Genomic DNA, 25,247 nt, shown 5'->3' with positions numbered 1-25,247 from the left:
CCAGAGAAAATGGCAAGAAAATGGATACAGAAAAATCTAAACAGCCCAGTGTAGCAGGTTTAGTTCTATAGCGCACCAACTGATCTACTACACTGTATATGACATATATTGTAGAAAACGTAACAAGCCAATGTTTCACTTTGTAAAATACAATAAAATAATGGCAACCAGGAAGGTAAAAAGGGGTCGCTATTAGATGCCACAAGAAAATAAAAGCTGGTGACTCCTCATCAAATGCGCCACTTGTACCCTCTTTTCCAGACAAATACCTTGTCTATAGGAAGTCTGAAGATCAGAGCCTGTAAATTAGAGAGCCGAGGATTGACTTTCCTCCGGCGCGGCTCTTTATTGCTCTTCCTTTGTTAGTTACTGCGCTCGCTCGCTCAGCCTGGCCTTGGTGGGGGAAAAACTTCAGAGGATGAAAACAAGAAATCAATAGATATTTTTGTGTGCAGGGATTGCGCTGTGCAGATCAGGTATTGATTCGATTTTGTGAAACTGATTAAAGAGTACTTTTGGATGGATCACATCCTGTCCGATATAAAATACAAATACACTGGGAATGTCTGTTTCACTTTACACTTAGATATTAATGCTCCTCTTTGTTGACCTTCTTCCTTCTTTCCTCTTGTACATTCTCATGTTTTCCTTTCTCCTATCTCTTTGCCCCTAGTTTCTATTTTTTCATTCCATTACCGGTACTTACTTCTCTCCTTCTCTATGCGATGCGCCTCTCTCATCCCTACTCTCTTCTCATTTACTCCCCATATACTCCCTTCTTTCCCTTACCCACTCCTCATCCTACCCAGCTGTCTTCTCTTTCCCTCTCCACTCTTTTCCTTTCTCTCCTCTTCTCTGCTTTCTTCTCACCTACTCTCCTCTCGTTTCCTTTCCCTCTTCTCCTCTTATTTCTTATTTTCCCTTCTCCACTCTTGTAATTTCTCTCCTCTCCTCTGCTTTCTTCTCTTCTCCTGTCTTGTCTTTTCTCACCTTTTCTTTCTTCTCCATTGTCCTTTCTCTGCTTTGTGCCCCCCTCCTCTTCTGTTCTCTTCTTCTCTCCTCTCCTCCTCTCATTTGCTCTTTTTCTAACCCTCTCCTCTGCTCTTTTTCTACCCTCTCCCTCTGTTCCCTGCTCTTCCCTTCTCCTGCCCTCCCTCTCTTTTCTTCTTCTCTCTCTTCCACCTCACCTCACTACTCCTCTGATCTCTTCCCCTCTACACTCCTGTCTTCTCTCTCTACTCCTCTGCTGTCCCTCTTTCTTCTTCTCTTTCACTGGAGAACTTAAAGGACACCCGAGGTGACATGTGACATGATGAGATGTCTCAGCGTCAGCCGACTTTAAAGTAGCGTGCGCACAGGGCAAAGCAAACGTAAATATAAACTTATGTGATAATGAATTGTATGTTTAGTACAGGTAAGAAATAGAACATTAGTAGCAAAAAAAAATCTCATATTGTTTTGCAGTACAGGGAGGCGTTAAAGAAAACTTCAGTTCTTATCTTTGCAAAAGAGCATCTCTGAGCTATTCGATCCCACTGGCTTGAATACAGTTCTGTTTTCTGAGGCACTTAAAAAGCCGAGAAATAGTGAGAGACAGCTTGAGATAAGGTTTTAGGGCACGATTCCACTTGAGCGGCGCGCGTCTGCGAGACGGCTCTTCTGGGTCTGTGGGGAAAGCAGACGAATCCCATCAGCTGTGCCATGCACGGCTATGGGATCCGCAGCCTTCCACGCTGATTCGGATGGAAAAGCCGGCTGAATCGCTAGCGGTAGCGATTCGGCCGGCGTTACCATTGCACCCTATGGCAGAGTTTCCCCACACTATTCACCTGCGGGGAAACTCTGTGGATTCGCTGCGGTTTCCGCTCAAGTGGAAACGCGCCCTTACTGCACAAAAGTTCAAAGGATCATTATTTCTGCTTTGTTTTATAGCTTACAATACAGAGTGGGGTTGTTTTAAAACTGCACCTATACTATATATATAGATAGATAGATAGATAGATAGATAGATAGATAGATAGATAGATAGATAGATAGATAGCTATATAACTGAAAATAAAAATATGATACTTTTTCATTTGATATTAATGTTCTGTTCATTATCCGTACTCCACATACTATTCTTTATCTCATGAGTTTTTTTTTTGTTTTTTTTTCGCTTCAGGTTTGCTTTAACTTGCACTGTCCAGACTCTGTCCACCAAGTGAATTGAGTTTTTTTCCTATTTCACTAGAATATCGTCTGGTTACAATAAAATCAGAATATACAAACTGTAAGCACCCCGCATTATAAATGTGTTGGAAGATCAGGATTTGCTACAATGAGCACACAATTAAAATAAACATACAATATTAAGCATGCTCTCTAATCGCGATACTCTGTGGCAAGAAGATAAATACGGAATAGGAAAATGTGTACAATGTTAATAAACGAGCGGATTTATTTTTGCTGAAGAACAAATAAGCAGAATGTTGTCCCTTTATTAAACAGATGTTATCGCCACAGCTAATATTTCAAACTCGCTAGCTTGCTATGTTTGCATATTCAGGTCTGCAGGGAACACAAGCTAAGGGCTCTGCCTGCCTGGATATACATGAGCTTACTAAAAATGAGCTTTCAGCCTGAAGGATTAATGTCTCTCTCCTATTTTTTTTGTTCACCTGCTGTAGCCCCAAGTGCTCCACCACAGTCTGTCACCGTTCAGACAGTCGGGAGCAACAACAGCACAAGTATCAGCGTCTCCTGGGACCCTCCCCCTTCCGATCACCAGAATGGAATTATTCAAGACTACAGGGTAAAGCTATTTCCTTCTCTACAAACGGCAACAAAAATTCCATCAGTGAAAGAAAAGTAATAGTAAAAGCCTTGAGTCATAAACTGGTGGCAATACTGACGGCATGTGTGTGTGAGGGAACACGTATGTGTATAATTCTCTGTTTCTGTGTTTTTTTAGAAAATGTCATTTTCCTTTCTAGGCCATATGCTTTTGGCATTTTCTCCTAGAAAATAATTCTCTATCTTCCCCTTAAAATACATTTCAGCTTCTGCAATGAAAAAAGTAGCAAATATTAGATGGATAAAAATCTCTATCTAATTTAATCTTTCTTGTTTGCTGGTGGTTTAAAAACCTCTTGAGGATCGCGGTGTTAACCCCCCCTAGTAACCAGGACATTTTTTTACTAAAATGGTCACTGCATCTTTAAGGCCTAGCTGCAGGGCCGTCCAACTCAGCACACAAGTGACCCCCCCCCCTTTCTCCCCACCAACAGAGCTCTCTGTTGGTGGGGTCTGATCGCTCCCCAGTTGTTTATTTTTTTTATAATTTTTTTTTTATTTTTTGAATAAATGTGTCTATTTATTTATTTATTTTATATTGTCCCCTCCCTCCCCCTGTCAGCCAATCAGCGTGATCGGCTGTCATAGGCTTCAGCCTATGACAGCCGATCACTCCCCAGCCTATGGAGGGGACGGCTGTGTCACACGGCTTTCCTCAGTACAGCACTGCCTTAGATCACAGCGTTGTATGGGGTAATTAGACGGCGGTTTCGCCATCTAACAGCCAACAGCCGCTGGGAGACGCGCTCCGCCTTCCAAGCGGAGATGTGCGCATCAGCGCGCGCAATCTCCTGCTAGCCCCATAGAAGGCCGTTCATACCAATCAGCGTGGAGCGGTCGGCAAGCAGTTAAAGGGCATTTTATCGACAAGGTACAAACATATCACCTAGGAGAAAACTCAGGAGAACAAGTTAATTGCATATGGGCCTTTATTGCTAAACATAAAAGGGTTGGTCTTTTTCATGTAAATTTATTTTCTATTAAATAAAACAAAATATGGTCAAAAAAAGGTTAAACAAATTAAACTATTACATGGGCTTTAGTATTTTCAGACATAAAATATCTTCAGAATCTAAAGAAAAATGTGCAAAGTTGTTTTTATTTTTTATTTTTCTAATTTAGCACAAATAATGTTTATAACTGACAACAAGAATCTTTGTGTTTCAAAAATGGACATCTTTTAAAAATCTGAACGTAAAAAAAAAAAAGCCAGAATTTAATTTAATTTAATCGGTTGACGTCTATTGATATTTTTCAATCTGTTTACAAAGTGATATCATCTAAAGTTGAGCCGAACAAGCCTATTATTTTTTATCTCTAGTACAGGGAATTTGACATGTTCCAGCAGATTATCCTCTGTGCAAATGTAAGATCCCAAAATACATAGTCATTATGTGTATATTTATTTGGCGAGATCAATATTGCATCAGGATTTATTAACCCCTGTGCAGATATTAACCTCAGCTTCACCTCTGTCAATACTTACCGATGCAATAAATTCATCTTGATGGCATGAGCATTTTGCATTCTACATATTAGATTTAAAGCCGATTAACATATGATTAATTTTTTTGCTGAACGCCGGTAGCAGTCAAAAACCATTGAGAATATTATTATCTGCTGCCTTTAAATAAAGCAAAAATTCAAATTGATGCTAGCAGTTTTTTTATGGACTACATCAGAAAGTGTAATTACAATGGAGGCATTAGGGAAAAGTTATTTTGGGTTAGATTGCTTTCAGGCTGACATTAAAATAATTTATTGGGCTTAGCAGCGAAGTATGCATATGTTTTTTTTCTAATCTAGATATTCAGAGACTATTTCCAGCAGTTGTCGTAAACGACATCTTGCAATGAAAGGTGCTTATGGTCCTATTTAATGAGGAAATTTGAAATGCAATGGTGATATATTGAGGTTTTTTCAGATGTCTTTGTACCAAAATTGGATGAACTTCTGCAGATAGCCTTTATTTTTTCCTTTTTTGCAGATTTTTCTTTTTCTCTTTATATACAATGATCAGTCGGTTTGGGGGGCCCCCAAATTACACTGTCACAAATAACGGTATCACTCTTTTATTCTTGTTTTCTTACCAATAAGCCAAAAGAGGAAAAGATACTGCGCTCCACAAACACCAACAAGTTATAAATCAGGGGATCGCAGTTGGAAAAAAGAGTCACCTCGCTCTTCATATATGCATAGATCAAACAGGGCAACTGCGCTTCCAATAGTCCAGCTTACTCCCAGTAATATGGACAGTACCCTGAAAGAATAAATAAAAAGATGCACATAGTGCCCAATACTCTGTTTAAAACACAAATTCCACCGCGTGTTGCACTCCACAGGGACGTGCCACCACCTGACAGACACAGGACAACAGTCCCCCCTCGTGAGTCCACTCACCGGAATATTTCTTGCACACTGCGTATCACAGATATGAATCTGTACATAACTCCAGATAGTCACCGGAATCTGGATAAAAGAAGTCTTTTTTATACCTCAAGCCGACAGAGTAACAGGCAGAACAAACCCTGGCCGCGGAACTCAGGGTAGTGCGACCACTCCTGGCTTGCCATCTTCCTGGTTGAAGTGTCAGCATGATCCTGCTCCGCCCAGCACATACAGTATTGGGCACTATGTGTGCCTTTTTATTTATTCTTTTAGGGTACTGTCCATATTACTGGGAGTAAGATGGACTATTGGAAGTGCAGTTGCCCTGTTTGATCTATTCTTGTTTTCTTGCAATACAGATAATTGATCAGGGGCACCCAGCAGGTTTACAATATAACATTGCAGGTAGTATATTCCAGTCTGTGATACCAGCAAACATAATCCTGCTTGATAGTGTGCTGCAGAAACCGGCGTCCTTCCTGTTTTCCGATTATCGAGTTGAATTTTGTTTGCTGGTATCACAGACTGGTATATACTATCTTGTGCGCACCTCATTTGTTATATACTGTGTGCCTCTGAGGAAGCAGTTTCTAGCCGTGAAACACGACTGTGTTGTTACATTGGAAATCTGCTTTGTGCATCTGATCCATTATCTGTATTGCAAGAATACAAGAAGAAACGAGCACAAAAGAGTTATACCGGTATTTGTGACAGTGTATAATTGGCTCCAAAAGCCCCCAATCCGACTGATCTTTGTGTATTATATTTCAGGACCACAATTTTCTTTTTTTATTGTAAGGCTACATTTCCATATATTTCTGTTTTTCTCTTTAGCTAGGGTAGGAGTTCATTTCTTTTTATGCATAATGTCTGTAGTTTTGTCCAGAGAAATATAGCTGACTGGTACACACAAACCAATACTAACGCCCAATCGCTGGATGATCAGAATTATGAGATTTCCCATTGATCATGAGTGAATTCTGCTGATGAGTTAGAAATGACCAATAAAAGATTAGTTCCTTAAGACGAAATCATAAATACAGTATCCATTGGTCCTGCACATATAAAGGATTGGAGAGGAGAGCCATCATACACATGTGTAGGTTGGTCTGGCGACCCCAGTTCACCATTTACTGATATGGAAATCGGTTGGAAAGATCGATCCTCTAAAAGTTGGCTGCAGATAACCTCAGGTGTACCAGGTCCAAACTAATGATAGTAGGGCAAGATACCAGAACTGACTTACCAACATAGGTGCCAAGAAAACCGGAGCAAAAGTTGCTTATAACAGCCATTGAACTGTTCAAATCTGATTGGCCGCTTTAGGCAATTGCTTTGCTTTTGGTCCAGTCTACCTTGTTTCTGCCTTGATACATCTGATCGTTGTCTGTTCTAAAATATAGCATTCTAGGACACATTTGATCAAGTGCAGAGTAGGGAAAACTGGAGCAAAAGTGAAACTTTTGGTCTAGGTGACCAATTGTTGATATGAGGGAGGGGACATTTAGGGAGGGATGCGAGATCCCGCTTGGTTCCAAGTTTTTGTAACTAAGTCCTAATGACTGTAAATATAATACTCCCGTACTGGGTGAAAAGCTTTATAGGGGATGACAATAGGGATGGAGCATCCTATCCCATTCTGCCATGCGCTAATTTCCAGCAGTGAAATAGGAAGAAAAAAATAGGAACTCCCTACTGGTCTCTCACTAACAACTTCCCAAGTGTACAAAAGGTGCATATAGAAAACCTATATTGAAAGAGTATGTAAGAACTAGCTGAACTTGTTTTAAAAGATCTACTTGTCTTCTCTTCAGAGGCTCAGCTACATTGGGTCAGCCCCCCGCTGAGATCTATCAGCTGTGCCCTCCCAAACCATCATGGATGGGGAACTAAGGGGGCCTGGTTCTGTACATAATGCAGAGCTGTAGCTGTGTGGGGCGTTATATATTACCTGCTCCTCATGGCAAAACAGGACCTTCTTTACTTCCAGTTCAGTTTTCAAGTGGCTTGCAGCCAGCCAATCACCATTCGGCTACAGTTCCATGTCATGTGACCGGGATGGAAGCTGCTTGGTGATTGGCTAGCTGCACATCACTTGTAAATTAGACAGGAAGTGAAGAGGACCTATATCACTCCCGGGAGCAGCTATGTGTAACACTGCACTTCGCTGCCCCTCTGTCCTGCTTCTGTGTTAGTTTGATGTGGGGGGTTTTCAGATTTAGGGGCAGAGCAGGGAAATCTGGAGCAGGATTTATGCAAAAGTGGAGCAGATGCCAAGATCAAGAACTCTGATTGGTTGCTCTGAGCAATTATTTCACTTTTGCACCAGTTACTCTGCAATTATTCCTTCCACTAGTTTTCGTATATCTTCCTCTCAAGTCTTTAGATAACTTAAGCTAAAGCAGTGCAAATACTTAGCTATTAATCAGCTATTACTTGAAACCATTTTTCAGGCCTACTTTAAAAATTAAAGTTCAAGTGCACTTTAAGAACTGCCATAGTATCAGGATATGTATGGAAGGTACAGGATGTGAGCTGCAAAAGTATCAGTATGGCTGGTGGGAATTTCTTCTGAACAAAAAGGGTGAAATGTTAGACCAACTTCCATTAATTGGCTCTGTGTTGACCAGTTGTGTCATCAGCCATATAGGAATATGCAGTGTTATGGGGTTAAATCTATTTTTTCCTTGACACATGCAGATCTGGTGTTTGGGTAACGAGACGCGGTTTCACATTAACAAGACGGTAGATGCTGCGATTCGCTCAGTGGTGATTGGTGGACTGTACCCTGGCATTCAATACCGTGTTGAAGTAGCTGCTAGCACAAGCGCTGGAACCGGCATAAAGAGTGATCCGCAACATATTCTTATAGGTAAGGCTTTCTGAAGTATCATATGGGTATAACTAGTTGCTTTGATCCGGTATTAGCCATGAAGAGAATCCGAAGACATAACAACAAAAGTTGTTTAGGTGATACCTTTAACTACTAACTGTACAACATTTCTTTGCAAACTTTCAAAACTTTAAGTTTTTTCTTCATGCTTGATTCAAAACTGGGTCAGAACCATCAAGACTGTTCTGACCAGGGGCGTAACAATAGACCCTGTAAGGGATGCATCTGCAGGGGGCCCAGAAGCCACAGGGGGCCCCGTCCTGAGAAAACTTTCTGCTCTTTGCTCAGTTGTTCTAATGACTGCATCTGTTCAGCCACTGATAAGGAATTATACAAAGTCTTGCAGACAAAGATTTGTAGACAGTCCCTATTCAGTGTGTAGCAGGGTCTTGTGTACAGCCTGTTCTACCTCCAGCCTTTCTACCCCTCCCCAAGTGCTGTGTCCTGTAGTGATGCTTGAGGAGTTTGGGCAGAGTGAGAAGGTGGGAGGGGGCTCCATCCAAAGTTTTGCAGGGGGCCCCCGTGATTTCTAGTTACGCCCGTGGTTCTGACCCAGCTCTGAAACACTTCTGAAGAAGAAACATAGTTTCAAAAGCTTACAGAGAAATCTTGTACAGTTAGTCATTAAAGGTATCACCCAAACAACGTTTGTTGTTATGTCTTCGGATTCTATAAGTATAGATAACATACTGCCTGTGAATCCTGAGCCATTTTCGTTATAACTGTATTATTATATCTAAGGGATGATAATTGCATATGTACTGTTGTCCATTTGAGCCCTGGATATGAAGATTTTCAATACAGGCCTTTCTATACCTGTACAAAACATCTGGATCTTGCAGGCCACAACAAGAACAGATGTGTAGAAAACATGTACACAGGTCCTCATGGAACCCCATTTTTTACATTTACAATATAGCTTTATTAAGTATTTAGTCATTGTATGTATGTTGTAAAATCTTTCCTCACCCTGATTTGCATTGTGAAATTTATCACAGGTGACAACATCTTTAGTCCGGTCAGGTACATGCTTGTGGAATGTTTATTTACTCTATGTTCCAATGTCAGTAGAAATAACACCTGGTTTCCCAGAATGCACTGGGAGGAGAATTATGCATAGCTAAACAGCCTAGGTTGTAACACAAATGTTAGGGCAGGGCTATATACCAGCATACATTAATAAATAGCTGCAAGAAGTGTTTCTGATGGTGAAACCAGGATAGTGAACATGAAAGGTTCCTGAATTATTTACTATAAATCAATACAGTAGCTCTTTAAGTTTTCCACCTTATATATTGGTCCTTCTCAAAACCCTGTTTCTGGATATCCTATATAATAACCCCCCTGTCGCTGTGTCCTGCCTGGCGTGCATGTGCGGTACGTGGGCGTAGGCAAGCTTTCGGCAGCGGTTGTGGATCTGCCTGAGGAGCAAGAGGCTGGACAGAGCGCGCCAGTTCCCTAGCACCAGGGATAGAATTATACTCTTTACGCCCCTAGGCCAAGTATGTTTGTGGCACCCCTCCCATGTACAGCATCTCCTTCCATGTGCACCCCCCTCTTCCATGAGAATCATCCCTGTACTGCAGCCCATCTCTTTCATGTCCAGTTCCCTTGGGCATCAGCTTCCATTTTCATGTGTTTCTCCCCATTTGCAGCCTTCTCTTTCATGTGTAGCAACCCCTTTTTCATGTCCAGGTGCGCCCTTCGGCTGCAGCCGCCCAAGACCCGGGCCTTTGTTGCCTTTTAGAAATCCGGCCCTGCTAGTGCTAGTGCTGCTACAAATGGGCTTGGAAACTATTAGGATATATAAAACAAAGCTTCCTCACTTTTGGATGAACTAAAGCTTTACAAATGATAGTTGCCTTTAGTAAAGGCTCTTGAGTGCTGCTAAGAGTGCAATCCTGGCTATGAGCCTTCTTTTTTTCTCTTCTCTGTGACAAGTGATAAAGTTTTTCATTACAATGTAATGCATTATATCAGCCTAACAATTAAGCCCTGATTGTGTATCGGGGAGAGCAGTGTGATTGCCAGTGTGGGTGTTTTCAGAGCCTCCTAGCTCCTGTGTGAGTGTATTACCATGGATGGTGTCACAGGGGATTTCTCCGGGATATGGAAGTGCAGCTGTAATAAAATCAGCAGAGCATTCATTTGAAAACAGAGCTAGGACGAAGCCTGGGCCTCATCCCCCCCCCCTCCCCATCCGAGCATGGCTATTCCAAACGCCAGCTACCGCTCGCCTTCACAGCCATTCAAGAAGCAATAGAACAAATCTGGATGTACAGATACAAGATACACAAATAGCCTATCAGTGTGCTAGATTGCCTAATAAATGCAACAACCAAAACTAATTATATTTTAATGCGCGCTGTTAAATGTGCAGCGGAACTCTCTGTATTAGCAAGAAAAGCTTTGCCAGATCATTGTTCTTAGTGCTGCCGGTTCCCAAATATAATTCCACACTGAAACCCGCAGATAAATACACACCATACATGAAACAGCGGCTACTGCCACAGAAATGATGCTGTATAGCGATGAGCAAAAGGATTATATTTTTATATTACTGAAATATTACCCAACATTCTTTTCACATTCATTTTCACAAAATAATAATCATTTTGTAATAAGGTTTCACTTATTGTGTTTTTTGCAAATTTTCACATTAAAAAGTACAATTTTTGTGTGTTTTTTTCTATTGCTGCTCTCCGAATCCACAAACACATAAAGAAACTGCAGTGGTTAGAAGTAAAAAATACACAAAAATAAATGTCAGATAATGTGACTATTTATGGATTAGATGTCCTTTCCGCACTTGAGGCAGGTTTTTAAAGTACCCAATATGATTGGAACACAGAGGCATGTTAGTCATTTAAACGCATACCTATGTCTCCTTCCTGTTCTTTTGAGGGGCCCCCTCCTGGCTGCTGCATGTGATGGATGCGTGACCCAGACTGCTTGAGTGTTTGGGGGTGGTAAAGGGTTAAAGAAGAACCACGGTCTCTAAATGGTATCATTCAAGAGGGCTGAATAAACTGTATAGGATTTGATAAAAACACACCAACATTTTGCCAAGCTGTTTACATACATGAGTTCCGTCCTGTACATGGAACTGATGTTGGTCGGAGTTCTGCTTGGGTCTACATGAAAAGGGCGCCGGTAAAAAAGGGCGCCTGGTGGAGCCCATATATAGCAACTTCGGCTACAAAAAAGGCGCCTGGTGTAGCCCATATAAACTTCGGCTACAAAAAAAGGCGCCTGGTGTAGCCCATATAAAAACTTCGGCTGCAAAAAAACTCCGGGATGTATAAATTACTATTCCCCCTCCAGGGCGCCATGGATAGTGGGGGAATTAAATAATTCGGCTTACAGTGCTTGTAGCCCATATACAAACTTCGGCTACAAAAAAACTCCGGGATGTGTAAATTACTATTCCCCCTCCAGGCCGCCATGGATAGTGGGGGAATGAAATAATTCGGCTTCCAGCACTTGTAGCCCATATAAAAAAATAGGCTACAAAAAAAAAGGCAATAATATGGGCTACAAAGGGGCACCTTGCTGTAGCCGAAAACCTTGTAGCCGAAAAAAATATGGGCTACAAAGGGGAGCCCGCTTGTAGCCTATATCAAAACTCGGGCGCCCTTTTCTACACCTTGTAGCCCATATTTCCAGAAATAACATTGATGTCTATGGCGGCGCCCTTTTCATACAGGCAGCTCGGGCGCCCTTTTCAACCGATCCCTTCTGCTTTGCCTTAATTTTTAGGATCTATTGCATTTTAGGCATAGGTTTCCCACTGACCGACCAGATCAGCGCAGATCAGGGAACAAAAAATGACACAGATTAACTGCTGTAGAAGCAGAGCCAGATCATCCACAAGGCAAACCTAGGCAGTTGCCTAGGGCATGGAGAAGGTCTGAGGGCCCGGAGGATGCTAGCTCCCACCAAATCTTACTAAAACAGTCAGTTGACCATCAATGGTGGTCAAAAACTGCTATCTTGCTTAGGTCCCCATTTCCTCTTAATCTTTTTCTGTATAGAATACAGAACATGCAGGAATGGACTACTACAGCCACCGTACCCAATAAAATCCCTTTCTGCCTTCCACATATAAGCTAAACCGTATGAAACAGAGATGCCCTCTGCCTGCTATTTATTGATGTATCCAGACATCAATACTACACAGTGTGTAATTAGGACATCATGATTGTTTATGTAGTCCAGACACCTGTGCCAGCAGTTAAAATGCTGCACTGCTATTTACTGCTATTAGCTGTGACAGAATGGCGCATGCCTTGGTGGTGTCTTCAGGACAAAGAATGGAGCTCTAATGACTGTGCCCCTGGCCTTTATCTTTTGTCGCTGCTCATCTGCTAGAAGGAACCAAACTAAGAGCCCAGCCAATGCTTAGAAGAATTTAGCATGAGAATATTACTACCCGGGGACACAAGACATTTTTAGAACTTGTGTACATAGAAGCTGCTTCTGTGTCTGTAGTGCTTTGTAGGGAGAATCCATTCAGAACAGGCTGAGCAAAATATATCGTAGGCAAGGGAACCAGGGGCGTTGCTAGCCTCAAAGATCAGTGGCATGTGCCCCGGATCTATTCTGGGGTGCCCCGGATGTCCCTCAGGCAGAGTAGAGCCACCACAGTGCCCAGCATGGCACCACACAGTACCCAGCATGCCCCACAGTGCCCAGCATGGCACCACACAGTACCCAGCATGCCTAGATTTGGCACTGCCTATTTATGTGATATGCTGCATTTTATTTTTGTATTAATAGAGAGGGGAGCTTCATCCAACATTTTGCTGGGCATGCGTACGTAAACCGCTGTTAAGTTTATGTAAATTTTGCTCCACCCATGACCACACCCACATTCCGGTGCATGGCCACACCCATCTTTTGGCTGGAGTGCCCAAAAGTGCCCTGGGATCTCTTAGGATCCTCGCACTGCCCCTGAAGGGAACCCAGTAACAGCAATTTGTTGAAAGACAGGAAAGTAGATAGAAAGCCAGGATGCAGATTCCAAATGGTGCCCACTTTCCTTACCGCTCATCTGCCTCGGACCCTCACATCCCAGTGGTACCAGTTTCACCGTGAGCTGAAGTTTTCAGTCAACCAAACTTGCAGTGTTCTTTGCCTTCCTTTTGATGGAGCCGAGTGGTCTGTACACACAGATAGGCACCCAGTATAACAAGTTAGAATTTTTTACTGAAGAAAAACATGCAGAGATATATCATACACACACCATCAGGAAATGCAGCTTATATAGAACAGAGAGGAACACCTAATAAATACAGGAAATCACAATACAATAGAGATCATTGCAGCACTTTATATACACAGGTGCTAAGTAGTTAGTACGTGCAAACTACTTAGCACCCTAGTTAGCACGAGCAAACTACTTAGCACCCTAGTTAGCACGTGCAAACTACTTAGCACCCTAGTTAGCACGAGCAAACTACTTAGCACCCTAGTTAGCACATGTAAACTACTTAGCATCCTAGTTAGCATGTGCAAACTACTTAGCACCCTAGTTAGCATGTGCAAACTACTTAGCACCCTAGTTAGCACGTGCAAACTACTTAGCACCCTAGTTAGCACATGCAAACTACTTAGCGCCCTAGTTAGCACAAGCAAACTACTTAGCACCCAAATTAGCACAAGCAAACTACTTAGCACCCTAGTTAGCACGTGCAAACTACTTAGCACCCTAGTTAGCACATGCAAACTACTTAGCACCCTAGTTAGCACGTGCAAACTACTTAGCACCCTAGTTAGCATGTGCAATTTACTTAGCACCCTAGTTTGCATGTCCAAAGCTTTTAGGCGTGATAACTGAGTTATCACTCTTTTGTGATTCAAGCCCATCATCTTCTCACACCAACCCTCCCTCCTACCTACAGTATGCCTAACACTAACCTGCCCCCACCTAACATGGGCATAGTGATCACCCGTGCGACCCCCGCCATCACAGGGGGCCCAGAGGTTTGTGGCCCCTCCTCCCTCTTCCTAACCGCAAGTGCAGCCAATTAGCAAACATACCTCCCTGTTTGCTCACAAAAAATTCCCCCGACACCTCCTCCTGCCGTGCAGAGTAGCAAGTAGCTGGAGCGTCTGTTATTTTTCACTGCTTCCAGACGCTGCTTGACAGAAGAACCCTCTCTGCTTCCATTCTCCAGCTCCCAATCATGTAGCCTCATGGGGTTTGGGAACCAGGTGGGCCCCATCATTTTGCAGGGGGGGCCCTATTAAGTCTAGTTACATCACTTCTACCTACCCTAACACTAATGCCCCACCTAGCCTAACACTATTAGTACTGATGTGCGGTTCATCTACACAATAGCCGAACCCTTGCACCGTATTTTTTACAAGCTCTGTTCCTTTGCAGATGTGTCCACCATTCCTCCATCGCAATTTGCCACCGGCAAAACTGTGCTTATAGCTTGTGTGGTCTGGCACCCGAATTATACACTGGCCGCGCCCAAATTACCAGGTACCCAAATTAGCTACTTTGGCCACACAGACCTAGGACAAAATTGTACCTGAATTGGCATAAGTGGAGTGTCTCTTTAATTTTGGAATAACACATTCAGGTAAAGCCAGTCTGCCTGATCTAAATGGATTCCTACAATATTCTCCGCATAGAGGAATGAGTATATTGGACATAAAAGCCTGTCGGCCCTGAGGAGCCATCTTTTCCACATGATTATGCTCAAGATGGCAGCTAATTGTTTCCTTAATGATCTCGGCGTCCCGGCCTCTGCAATCGTTTTATGACACCTTCTTTTATGTCATTAATACTCTGAGCATCACAAGTAATTATGCAGCTCTTGGCTAGTATATATGCCTTTTAGATTTTTGTGTTCATTAACTCAGCAGGTTTGCGGGCCGGGCGGAATGGTTCCTTGGGGTCACATTGACTCGAGAAAGGTTTATTATTTGCTTTGTTAAAAAAAATATATATATATAATTGGAATCCTTATTAACCCCATCCATCTTTTATACATGGCAGTATAGCAAATATTGATTCCTAAATACAAACAGATCAGCAAAAGAAATCATTGACTTGTTAAAGTTCAGCAGTTCATTGATGTGGCTAATAAAAGAGATGCGAGCTTTGCTAATAAAACAGATAATCTGAGTATCGGATTTAATACAAAAATGCACAATTAAAGCACAAGAAACAAGAGTGAGAAGCTGTATATTTTCTGTCCTCTTTCTGGATTTCGCGCTAGTTTTACCTATGGCGGCATTACAAACAAAAGCTTTGGCCGAGTTCATGTCACAAAGACAATTCCACACTTATCTTTTTTTTTTCTGCATTTGAAGCCCCTTTCGGGAGATATTCATATACATTTATGTTTTGATTCTCTTTGAGAGTATCCATGAAAAGTTAAAAAGTCGATAGAGCTGGTTGACCTTGATATGACTATATAGTCTAAGCCAGAGATGTTAAACTTAAATACAAAATGGGCTGAAATTGAACACTTGGACCAAGTCGTAAGCCAACCTCAATATCTACTGGCCATCTTCCTCCCTTATAAAGTTCCCTGGTGTCTAATGACCTACCTCCAACCCCTATACAGTTCTCCGGTGTCTAGTGGTCCGCCCTCTCCTATACAGTTCTCTGGCGTCTAGTAGTACTCCCTCCCTTATACAGTTTACTTGTGTCTAGGCCCCCACCCTCCCCTGTACAGTTCCCGGGAGTTTAGAGGCACCCATACTCCCCTATACAGTGCCCTAGTGTTTAGTGTTTTCCCCCTACTTCCTCATATGGCCTCTCTGGTGATCTAGGGCTTCACCTCCAATATAACTTCCCTGGTGATCTAGAGTGGGCCAAACATAATGCAAAGTGGGGAAACCAAATCGAATGTCTCTGAGGGCCAGATTTGGCCCACTAGCTGGAGTTTGACATGTATGGTGTACTGTAAACAAACTCCTGTCAGTGGGACTGGAGGCAGAGGGAACACTTTAACATCTGTCACTTGGGAACATCAGCTCTGCAGGTGAGGCAATCTCCCAAATTTCCAAATGCCAAAATCGAAGCCCTCATGAAAGAAAGACAGCGACGGCTGTGCATTAATAAAATTCTACTGCCTAGTTATGTTGATCATGGAAGAGATTGGCGTAGGGTTGTTTTAATTAAGTATTGTTTTAAAGGTTAAATGAATTTGTAACTTTGCAAACTTTGTAAGCATTGAGGCATAAGCACTAAACATCGGTAAAGTTGCCATGCAAAGAGCGCGGCACACCAATTTGCGGCATTAATTCTGATCATAAGGTAGAGCACATTGCACGGTAAGTGTGTGTCATACTTAATTAAAGCAACATGAGCACTGCTAGAGTAGCGCACATTAACATAGCAAGACTCATGTTATCTAGATAAGACAAGACAAACAACATTTATATTGCGCTTCTCTCCTGGAGGACTCAAAAAGCTTGAGCTGCAAACACTAGAACACACTCCACAGGCAGTAGCAGTGTTAGGGAGTCTTGCCCAAGGTCTCCTCACTGAATAGGTGCTGGCTTACCAAACTTACTGACTTATCTAATGTGGGTTGCGCTAATTGCGCAATTTGTGCTACCTTGTCAGCATAAGTAGCAGTAAAATTGCCGTCCACTCCCAGCAGCTGGCAACTTTACCAACATTCTGTGCACATACCCCATTGATTGGGAAAGGCTGTTTTGTTTTTTTTGTTTTTCAATTTATCAAGTGAGTCTGGGGCATAGGGGGAGGGCACTAGTGGGAGAAGCAGAGCTATGTACTGCACTGAGCTAGTAGTTGTGGCATTCCCAGGCCTGGATTTACATCTCAGGAGCCTATAGGCACAGATGTCCTGGCATCCTTGACTTCGCCCTCCACGAACCTACAAACCCCCACCGAACTGCACCCCAGGTGTGCTGGCTGGCCACTACTCCCTTACTTTTCTTGCCTGTCATAGGTAGCTACAGGTGCCCCTTAGTATTAGGTAGCCAGAAGTACCCTCAGTATTAAGTAGCTAGAGGTGCCCCTAAGTATTAGGTAGCTAGAGGAACCTCAGTATTAAGGAGCTAGAGGTACCCCCAAGTATTAGGTAGCTAGAGGAACCTCAGTATTAAGTAGCTAGAAGTGCCCCCAAGTATTAGGTAGCTAGAGGGACCTCAGTATTAAGTAGCTAGAGGTGCCCTCAAGTATTAGGTAGCTAGAGGAACCTCAGTATTAAGTAGCTAGAGGTGCCCCTAATTATTAGGTAGCTAGAGGAACCTCAGTATTAAGGAGCTAGAGGTACCCCCAAGTATTAGGTAGCTAGAGGAACCTCAGTATTAAGTAGCTAGAAGTGCCCCCAAGTATTAGGTAGCTAGAGGGACCTCAGTATTAAGTAGCTAGAGGTGCCCTCAAGTATTAGGTAGCTAGAGGGACCTCAGTATTAAGTAGCTAGAGGTGCCCTCAAGTATTAGGTAGCTAGAGGAACCTCAGTATTAAGTAGCTAGAGGTGCCCCCAAGTATTAGGTAGCTAGAGGAACCTCAGTATTAAGGAGCTAGAGGTGCCCTCAAGTATTAGGTAGCTAGAGGAACCCTCACTTTTAAGGAGCTAGAGGTACCCCTGGGCCCTGACTGAAGGGAGATCAGTGGAATGCCGAGAGCTGGGTGAGTAACTTCTCATATACGCTCTGCTCAGGACTTATAGGGAGGGAGGGAGGGCGGCACTAGGGGAGGGGAGTGAGCCACCTTCCCATCATCAGGCACCATCATCAAGCATCATAAGGCACACATTGCCTTATGGTAAATCCCTCCCAGGGCATTTCCATTGAATTTAGATCAGTTTTCTGCTGATGTTGATATTGATGAGTAGTGCCAGGCTGAAATACTGATCATTTCCAGTATCATAGCATGTTTCACACCGTTAGCTCAATACAGATTAAATAACAGTGCTGTAGCTCTGCCTGTTATAGGTGACGAAGCCTCCTGCCTATTACAGCATCACCCAGATTTATGCAGTTATTGGGGAAATTAGTCGAGGCATCTGATTGGCTAGTACTGGCCAAACTACATTTCTCTACCTTCCCCTGGCAAAGCCTTAATACATTATCCCTTTGGGGCCTCAAAATGTAATCTTAACTACTATAGTCTGCTTCCACTAGGACTATTAGAAAGCAAATTGCCTGGTCTTTCTGCTTTGGAAAAAGCCTACAAATGTGTCAGTTGCTATTTCATGCTGCTCGCCTAACCTCATCACAGAGGAATGATGATGTCTCTCCATATAGGTGATATGCTGCCCCCTTGTGGTCCCAAGGTCACTTATTAGGAGACCTAAAACCAATTCCCAGGACTGGTTACCATGGAGCTGTAATTTCCACTGGAGTTTCTTTCCAGTATGGCAGCTTACAGGCATTGCACACAGATGAACGCATAATAATAGGCTCCTCCACAAAAATCTCAACATGCCATCGCTGCTTCCTGTCTTCAATGTATAGAAATATGGAGCTATGTTTAATGCAGATCTGTAGAAGGAGTGTGGGTTGTGTGAAACTAAAATGTTGCCACCTTACAAACACATTGAATGATTTGTAAATGCACACAAACCCATCATGTTAAGCAAAGCTGACAGGAACATTCACACCCAGTCTTGTATTCATAAAGCTCATTCGTGATTATTAATAACGTGGAAAATGTCCCCGCCTGGCATTTTGTGAATCATTTTTTTAAGCTGTAATTGTTAGGGGTAGTGTCGCCTGTGTGCAGGAGCTATAACATAGCTCCCAATTGTCCCTTTTACAGAGGGAACTAAATTGCAGCAGGGCTTCTCTGCGCATACTGTGTGCCATGTGGCGCTTGAGTTTGGCACGTCTATGTGTGATCCAGACACTGCTGTAGCCAGGATGTTCAGCAGCATAGTCGGGCAACTGGTATTGTTTAAAGAGAACTAGAGACGAAGCACCCTCATGTATTTTACCATATATATCAATGGGAACATTAGAGAAAACAATGGTTGCAATATATACCCGGTGACGCCTGGTGAGATTAGCGCAAGATTGCACATCATTTTTTTCTTCTTGTCAGAGAAAACACCTACCATCCTTTCTGTTTCATTATTCGGTGCTAAATCTGCCTGTTATCAGTCCTAATTAGAATCCCTGACTGAGCATTCAGTCTAGCTTTACCCTGGAATGATTATAGCTGTGTCAGTGTTCTGTGATGTCTTTTCAAGCCCAAGTCTGCCCCCTTGTGGCTCTGCTTTCCTGCTATCTATCCTCGAAACAGGAAAGCAGAGCCACAAGGGGGCAGGCTTGGGCTTGAAAAGACATCACAGAAGACTGACTCAGCTATTATCATTCTAGTGAAAGCTAGATTGAATGCTCAGTCGGGGATTCTTATCAGAGCTGATTACAGGCAGATTTAGCAGAGAAGAATGAAACAGAGAGCAGGGTAGGTGTTTACTGTCATGTTCCCATTGATATATATAGTTAAATACATGAGTGTGCTTCGTCTCTGGTTCACTTTAAAGGAAATAAATATGGCAAAAACATCAGTCAGGGGCATAACTGTAGGAGGAGCAGCCCCTGGGATCGCAGGGGGCTCCAGAGCTGTGGGGGGCCTCATCTACTAACCTTCCCTTCTTCAAATACAGGGGACTCTCCTTCAGATCAGGTATTTGTGTGGCTACACTTGTTATGGGTGTGGAGATCTTAATGGCCACATTTGTTCTAGGACCCTTGCAACATGGTCCCCCAGAAAACCAAGGTAAGGCAAGGAAAGGAGTGTGAACATTAAGGGGGCTCCATGCAGACCGGCCAAGTGTCATGTTTTCTCTGTGGCACTAAGGATTTGCAGCCTCTATCACGGGGCACAAGTCAAATGTCCCGACCTCTTCACAGAGCAAAAGAGTTTGCAGTTACCTGTTTCACTGCCCAGAGTCTTTGCAGAGAACACTAAAATACATGCATCACATCACACTCTGCAGCTTTTCCTCACGCTGAACTTCATCTGCAGCACAACAACGTAAAACTCTTTGAAGTTGAGAGAGAGACAGGGAGCTCTACCCTGGCTATCTGGTTACAGAGCATCTGAATAGTGAGGGGGATCTCTACCCTGGCTATCTGGTTACAGAGCATCTGAATAGTGAGGGGGAGCTCTACCCTGGCTATCTGGTTGCAGAGCATCTGAATAGTGAGGAGGATCTCTGCCCTGGCTATCTGGTGACAGAGCATCTGAATAGTGAGGGGGGATCTCTACCCTGGCTATCTGGTTACAGAGCATCTGAATAGTGAGGGGGAGCTCTACCCTGGCTATCTGGTTACAGAGCATCTGAATAGTGAGGGGGATCTCTGCCCTGGCTATCTGGCTACAGAGCATCTGAATAGTGAGGGGGATCTCTACCCTGGCTATCTGGTGACAAAGTATCTGAATAGTGAGGGGGAGCTCTACCCTGGCTATCTGGTGACAAAGTATCTGAATAGTGAGGGGGAGCTCTACCCTGGCTATCTGGTTACAGAGCATCTGAATAGTGAGGGTGAGCTCTACCCTGGCTATCTGGTTACAGAGCATCTGAATAGTGAGGGGGATCTCTGCCCTGGCTATCTGGTGACAAAGTATCTGAATAGTGAGGGGGAGCTCCACCCTGGCTATCTGGTTACAGAGCATCTGAATAGTAAGGGGGATCTCTACCCTGGCTATCTGGTTACAGAGCATCTGAATAGTGAGGGGGAGCTCTACCCTGGCTATCTGGTTACAGAGCATCTGAATAGTGAGGGGGAGCTCTACCCTGGCTATCTGGTTACAGAGCATCTGAATAGTGAGGTGGATCTCTACCCTGGCTATCTGGTGACAGAGCATCTGAATAGTGAGGGGGATCTCTACCCTGGCTATCTGGTGACAGAGCATCTGAATAGTGAGGGGGATCTCTACCCTGGCTATCTGGTTACAGAGCATCTAAATAGTGAGGGGGATCACTACCCTGGCTATCTGGTTACAGAGCATCTGAATAGTGAGGGGGATCTCTACCCTGGCTATCTGGTGACAGAGCATCTGAATAGTGATGGGGATCTCTACCCTGGCTATCTGGTTACATAGCATCTGAATAGTGAGGGGGATCTCTACCCTGGCTATCTGGTTACAGAGCATCTGAATAGTGAGGGGGAGCTCTACCCTGGCTATCTGGTTACAGAGCATCTGAATAGTGAGGGGGATCACTACCCTGGCTATCTGGTTACAGAGCATCTGAATAGTGAGGGGGATCTCTACCCTGGCTATCTGGTTACAGAGCATCTGAATAGTGAGGGGGAGCTCTACCCTGGCTATCTGGTGACAGAGCATCTGAATAGTGAGGGGGATCTCTACCCTGGCTATCTGGTGACAGAGCATCTGAATAGTGAGGGGGATCTCTACCCTGGCTATCTGGTGACAGAGCATCTGAATAGTGAGGGGGATCTCTACCCTGGCTATCTGGTGACAGAGCATCTGAATAGTGAGGGGGATCTCTGCCCTGGCTATCTGGCTACAGAGCATCTGAATAGTGAGAGGGAGCTCTACCCTGGCTATCGGGTTACAGAGCATCTGAATAGTGAGGTGGATATCATATCTTTCAATATGCTTGTGAAGTGCTAGAAATCCTGTATGGATCAATCATACTGGTTGCATGCCTCTGTGCTGTTGCTCTTATTAACCTTCCTGGCGGTGCATTTGTGTCTGGAATTACGAGTCAAAAGCGGTACATTTTTTTCTAGAATTTTCGGCCTCCACTTCTTAAGTCATAATTTACCAAAATATGACAGAATAAAAGCCTGGTAGACATTCTGCATATAGATAAAAGACTAGACCACAAATGTTGTGAATTAATTACATTTATGAAGACACTTAAAAATGTTGAAACTGTACAAATAAGAGAGTAGTCAAAATCAGGGCAGAGGTCGGTGCAGGCGGCAGGCAGAAAGTAGTCAAAATCAGGGCAAAAATCGGTAACAGTATGGCAGAAGCACTTAGGTCAGAAGCAGTTGGGAACCAAATGGCTATATTGTTACTATCCTGTGCTTTCAAATAAGCTTTTCTGCCATCTCTGCCATGGCAGTCAGGTGACACAGGGGAGAGATCAAATTACAACCTGTGATTAGAGACAAATGATGCTAAACTCTCTCTATATATACACATATACATACATGTACATACATGTATGTACTTACATACATACATGTACATACAGACATGTACATACATACACGTACATACATACACGTACATGCATGAGGGTTGGGGGGGGCATACATTGCAGTTGCAAGTTGCACCCCTGCTCTCAGTTCATGTTATACTTGAAATGCAGGAACTTAGCCCCATGGAAAGCAGTTGGCGTTTCTTAAAAAATTTCAGGCAAAAAGAAAAAAAAACTGGAATTACAGCAATTTTTGTGTGTCAATTGGATCTTAAATTTCAGTGTAAATTAATAATCTCTTGAAGTGTGCTCTACTACACGACCAAAGTGCATGCGGCTATTTACACCTGATGGTGTAACCAGATATCAGTAGGGCTTCATGTTGTGAAGAATTTGGGTTAGTCACACTCGCAAACTTTCACAGTAGTAATTGCAGGTGATTGCGATGCGACTAATTAATTTTTATTTCAACAAATTGGCTTTATTCTTCATTAGTCTCCAGTAGGAGGGAGACATTGTATATCATTATATCTTTGTCTGGAGGAATAATGGAGCGTTACAGGTCATCTCCGAGCCTTGTCTTCCCTCTAATTAATGGAGCTGACAGCATTGTTATCAGAACACCTGCTTTAAGAGGAACCCTCTGACACCCGGACCTGTGGCATGCCTCTTCCATATTCTAGAATGTATTCAATAGAAGGGAATTTCATTTTCAATATTTTGATGATTAAAATTGTAGCAAGAAATACAAGATGCATGTAGAGAAAATGGAAACTTTAACTGTATGGCTCCCATGCTAACCTAGAAATAAAAAACACATATATAAGTAGATAAATACTAGTTCTACTTACCTAACAAATGTATCGCACTGTCCACAGTATGATTCCTGTGAATGTTATCATGGAAAAGCACAGAATCCTATTCTAGGCAGTTTCTATCTTGGTTACTTTTGATCTCCTGACATCATTTCCTCCCTCACTCTTTTTTTTCTCCTCTTGCTACTTGTGTATTCATTACCCGCCCCCCTCCCAGAGTCTTCAGACACTCCCACTGAGGTCTATACTAGGAAATGCTCTGTCTTATGTCATTAGAAGGAGGAGGAAATAAAGGAAAGATGAGGAATATATTATAGATAAAAAGACCCCCCAGCATGCAACTTTTTGGCAATGGCACTTAAAGGGCCAGTGCTCCTAAGGTATCTGATAACTCCAAATCATAACATCAGAAAAAGTTTTGAATTTATATGGATTTTTATGGTGACAATCCCGCTTTAAAATCCACTGCTAACACATAAAGCCAACTTCTTGCCAAAACTAGAAGAGCATTCTTACTGTAAAGCAAAGGTCTCAAACTCTATTCACCTGGGGGCCGCAGGAAGCAAAGTCAGGATGAGGCTGGGCCGCATAAGGGATTTCACAAAAAAAGTCCTCAAATGTCATTATTAACAGTTTTAATTATTTCTTCTGAACATGAAGTGTCCTACCTTATAGTTCGCTTCAGTGCTCTGATTACAAGTAATCCGCCGTGTCCCCGCCGCAACACGAGGGCTGCAGAGCCCCCAAATCGCCCGGGGGGGGGGCAATCCGCCAGCATTTCCTGGAAGGGGCAGAGCTTTCAGCTTCAGCTCTGCCCCTCCTGACATCAATCGTGGCGCATCGCCTCCTCTGCCTGCCCCTCTCACTCTTCCTTCACAGAGAGGGGCGGGGAGAGGCGGCGATCCATGCGGCGATTGACGTCAGGAGGGGCAGAGCTACAGCTGGAAGCTCTGCCCCTCAGCGCAGTCGTGGATGTTTGCCCGGGGGATTTGCAGCCCTCGTTTAGTGGCGGGGATTACTTGGGAGCGCTGAAGCGAACTATAAGGTAAAATAGTTCGCTTCCGTGTCTATTTTGCTTTTGCTGGCACGGGTCACAAAATATTGTACCGAGTGCCGCAAATGGCCCGCGGGCCGCAAGTTTGAGACCCCTGCTGTAAAGCCTTCATGTAGCCCTGAATCACGGATCAGGTCAATTGTGCGCCGTCATCAGCAGGCGTCTCTCTGCAATGCAGGTGGTTTTGGCGCATGGCGCTCAGTAACGGGGCGTAAAGGTAATTTGGGGCTTCGGTGATCGCTGGACCCCAAATTACATGTCCCTCCACGTTGCAATGACTCAGATGGGGGATAGTATTTTGCACCGCCGGGAATTTGAGCGGCAGCAGGGTGAGCCATCATTCAGCTCACCCTGCTACCAGCTCACTGGCTGCCAGGGCCGGATTTACCATAAGGCATTGTAGGCATGTGCCTAAAGGCGCCTGATGATGGAAAGACGGCTCACTCCCCTCCCCAAGCTCCTCCCTCCCTTCTTCCTATGCGGAGTCCAGAGCTGAGTGTAAATGAGAGGTTACTCACCCGGCTCTTAGCATTCCCCTGACAAGATCTCCCTTCAGTCAGGGGCACCTCTAGCTACTTAATATTGAGGGCACTTCTAGCTAGCTAATGCTAAAGGGCACCTGTAGCTACCATTGACAGGCAAGGGAAGTATGGAAGAAGTGACAGCTTGGACAGCCAGAACACTTGTGGTGCAGTTAGGCGGGGGTTTGTAGGCTCATGGAGGGCGAAATCTAAGGTGCCAGGACATTTGTGCCTATAGACTCCCGTGAGGTAAATCCGGGCCTGCTGGCGGCGTACCTATAGGGATGCTCTGTTTGCCTGTTCAGGAGAAAGGGGAGAGTGAGAATGAACCTTGCTGTCTAGAAGATAATAGAACAATAGCAGTCAATCCCTAAAGGGAACCTAAACTGAGAGCGATATGGATTTCCTTTTAAACAATACCAGTTGCCTGGCAGCCCGGCTGATCCCTTTAGCTGCAGTAGAGGCTGAATCACAGACCTGAAACAAGCATGCAGCTAATGCAGTCTGACTTCAGTCAGAGCACCTGATCTGCATGCTTGTTCAGGGGCTGAGGCTAAAAGTATTAGAGAGACAGGGTCAGCAGGAGAGTCAGGCAACTGGTATTATTTTAAAAGGAAA

At 43.7% G+C, this 25,247-nt stretch overlaps 1 protein-coding gene across 20 annotated transcripts in view; it reads left to right on the top strand.

Moving 5' to 3' along the window:
• Positions 1 to 25,247, top strand: part of ROBO2 (roundabout guidance receptor 2) — a 1,374,514-nt gene that overhangs the window by 1,260,280 nt on the left and 88,987 nt on the right. For all 20 annotated transcript variants that reach the window (XM_068270504.1, XM_068270514.1, XM_068270503.1 and 17 more), the window contains 2 exons: positions 2,670 to 2,794; positions 7,924 to 8,095. In XM_068270504.1, the coding sequence (XP_068126605.1) occupies positions 2,670 to 2,794; positions 7,924 to 8,095 (297 nt within the window). The remainder of the gene's footprint in view (positions 1 to 2,669; positions 2,795 to 7,923; positions 8,096 to 25,247) is intronic.

Source organism: Hyperolius riggenbachi, chromosome 2, assembly GCF_040937935.1.
Source record: "Hyperolius riggenbachi isolate aHypRig1 chromosome 2, aHypRig1.pri, whole genome shotgun sequence".
Classification (NCBI taxonomy): Eukaryota; Metazoa; Chordata; class Amphibia; order Anura; family Hyperoliidae; genus Hyperolius; species Hyperolius riggenbachi.
Note: the sequence above shows the minus strand (reverse complement) of the source record. Positions and strands in the feature narration are given on the sequence as shown.